At 37.6% G+C, this 1,387-nt stretch overlaps 1 protein-coding gene across 1 annotated transcript; it reads left to right on the top strand.

Moving 5' to 3' along the window:
* Positions 1-213: 213 nt before the first annotated feature.
* On the top strand, positions 214-1,149 carry LOC148880683 (uncharacterized). Its single transcript, XM_088976857.1, has 2 exons — positions 214-605; positions 696-1,149. Exons 1-2 carry the CDS (start codon positions 214-216, stop codon positions 1,147-1,149), a joined length of 846 nt encoding a protein of 281 aa, XP_088832983.1.
* The last annotated feature ends 238 nt before the right edge of the window (positions 1,150-1,387 follow it).

Consider the following 1,387-nt stretch of genomic DNA (forward strand, 5'->3'; position numbering starts at 1 on the left):
TTTGTTAGCTTGTATATATATGTAGAGAGGACCTTTGTTTTTCATTAGCTTCGGGAATAATACTTTACTGAGATTTTCCTTCTCTTCATTCTATCTTTGCTCATGGTATCAGAGCAACGATCTAGGGAGAGGTATTGAAGATTTGAAGACGAAGGATTCGTCTTGGTTTTTTGCTTGATTAAGCAATAAAGCAACCTTATTGCAGCTATAGTAATGGCTAACGAACAAGAAGTTGTAGTCGAAGGAGATGAAACAGAGGTTGAAACAAGCTTGAAGAAAGATCAAAACGTAGTGAATAATGTAGATCCACTTTTCTTGCACAACTCAGACCATCCAGGTATGGCTTTGGTCACTACACCTTTAACTGGTAAGAACTTTTTAGCCTGTAGCAGATCTGTTAAAATTGCTCTAGAAGCTAAAATGAAGTTGGGACTCATAGATGGGAGTTATAAGGTACCAGAAAAGGATTCACCAATTTATGATCAATGGAATAGGGTTAACTGTATGGTAACCTCCTGGATTTTAAACTCAATATCAAAGGACCTAGTAGAAGCCTTCTTATACACTTCTTTTGCAAGAGAGCTTTGGTGTGAATTAGAGGAAAGGTATGGAGAGAGTAATGGACCTCTTCTCTACCAAATACAGAGGGAATCCATTACTCAGGGAACGATGACTGTTACATAGTATTATATTAGAATTAAGAAACTTTGGGATGAGTTGACTGTTTTAATGCCAATACCTGAATGCACATGTGAATCTGTAATGGTAGTAGCAGATCTCACATCTTTTAATCGTCTGATGCAATTTCTAGTGGGGTTGAATGATAATTATGATCATAATAGAAATCAAATTTTACTAACGGATCCCTTGCCCTCAGTTAATAAAGCATACTCAATGATAACAAGGGTTGAGAAGCAGAAGGAGGTTCAAGTTTCTTATGCGGAACCTAATGAGAATGCAGCTATGCTAGCTAGAACACAGATGCCAAGGAATGATGGAGGAAACAAGGGAAATACAAAGAGAAATGAAGTGACCAAAGAAGAGAAGAAGCAGCAATATTGCACTCACTGCAACACTAATGGTCATCTCAAGGAATCATGCTTCAAGCTTATTGGATATCCAGATTGGTACAAGCAACTCAGAGACTAGAAGAGAAAGGAGTCAGGGACAAGGACTTGACCATGCTTCAAGCTTATTGGAAGTGAACACTGAAACTACTCCAGGAAAAGGACTTGACCAGAATGCAGGGCTTGCAAATTTAATTCAGCATTAGCTTATTAAATTGATGAAAGGGAAGATGCCTGCAGCTACGAATATGGTGAATTTTGCACATCTTGAAGATTTTGCAGGTACTGTTATAAATCCTGAACTTAATTTTGCTTTAAAT

The sequence above is a fragment of the Nelumbo lutea genome, chromosome 1 (assembly GCF_056320005.1).
Source record: "Nelumbo lutea isolate HS-2025 chromosome 1, American lotus-T2T, whole genome shotgun sequence".
In the NCBI taxonomy this organism is placed as follows: Eukaryota; Viridiplantae; Streptophyta; class Magnoliopsida; order Proteales; family Nelumbonaceae; genus Nelumbo; species Nelumbo lutea.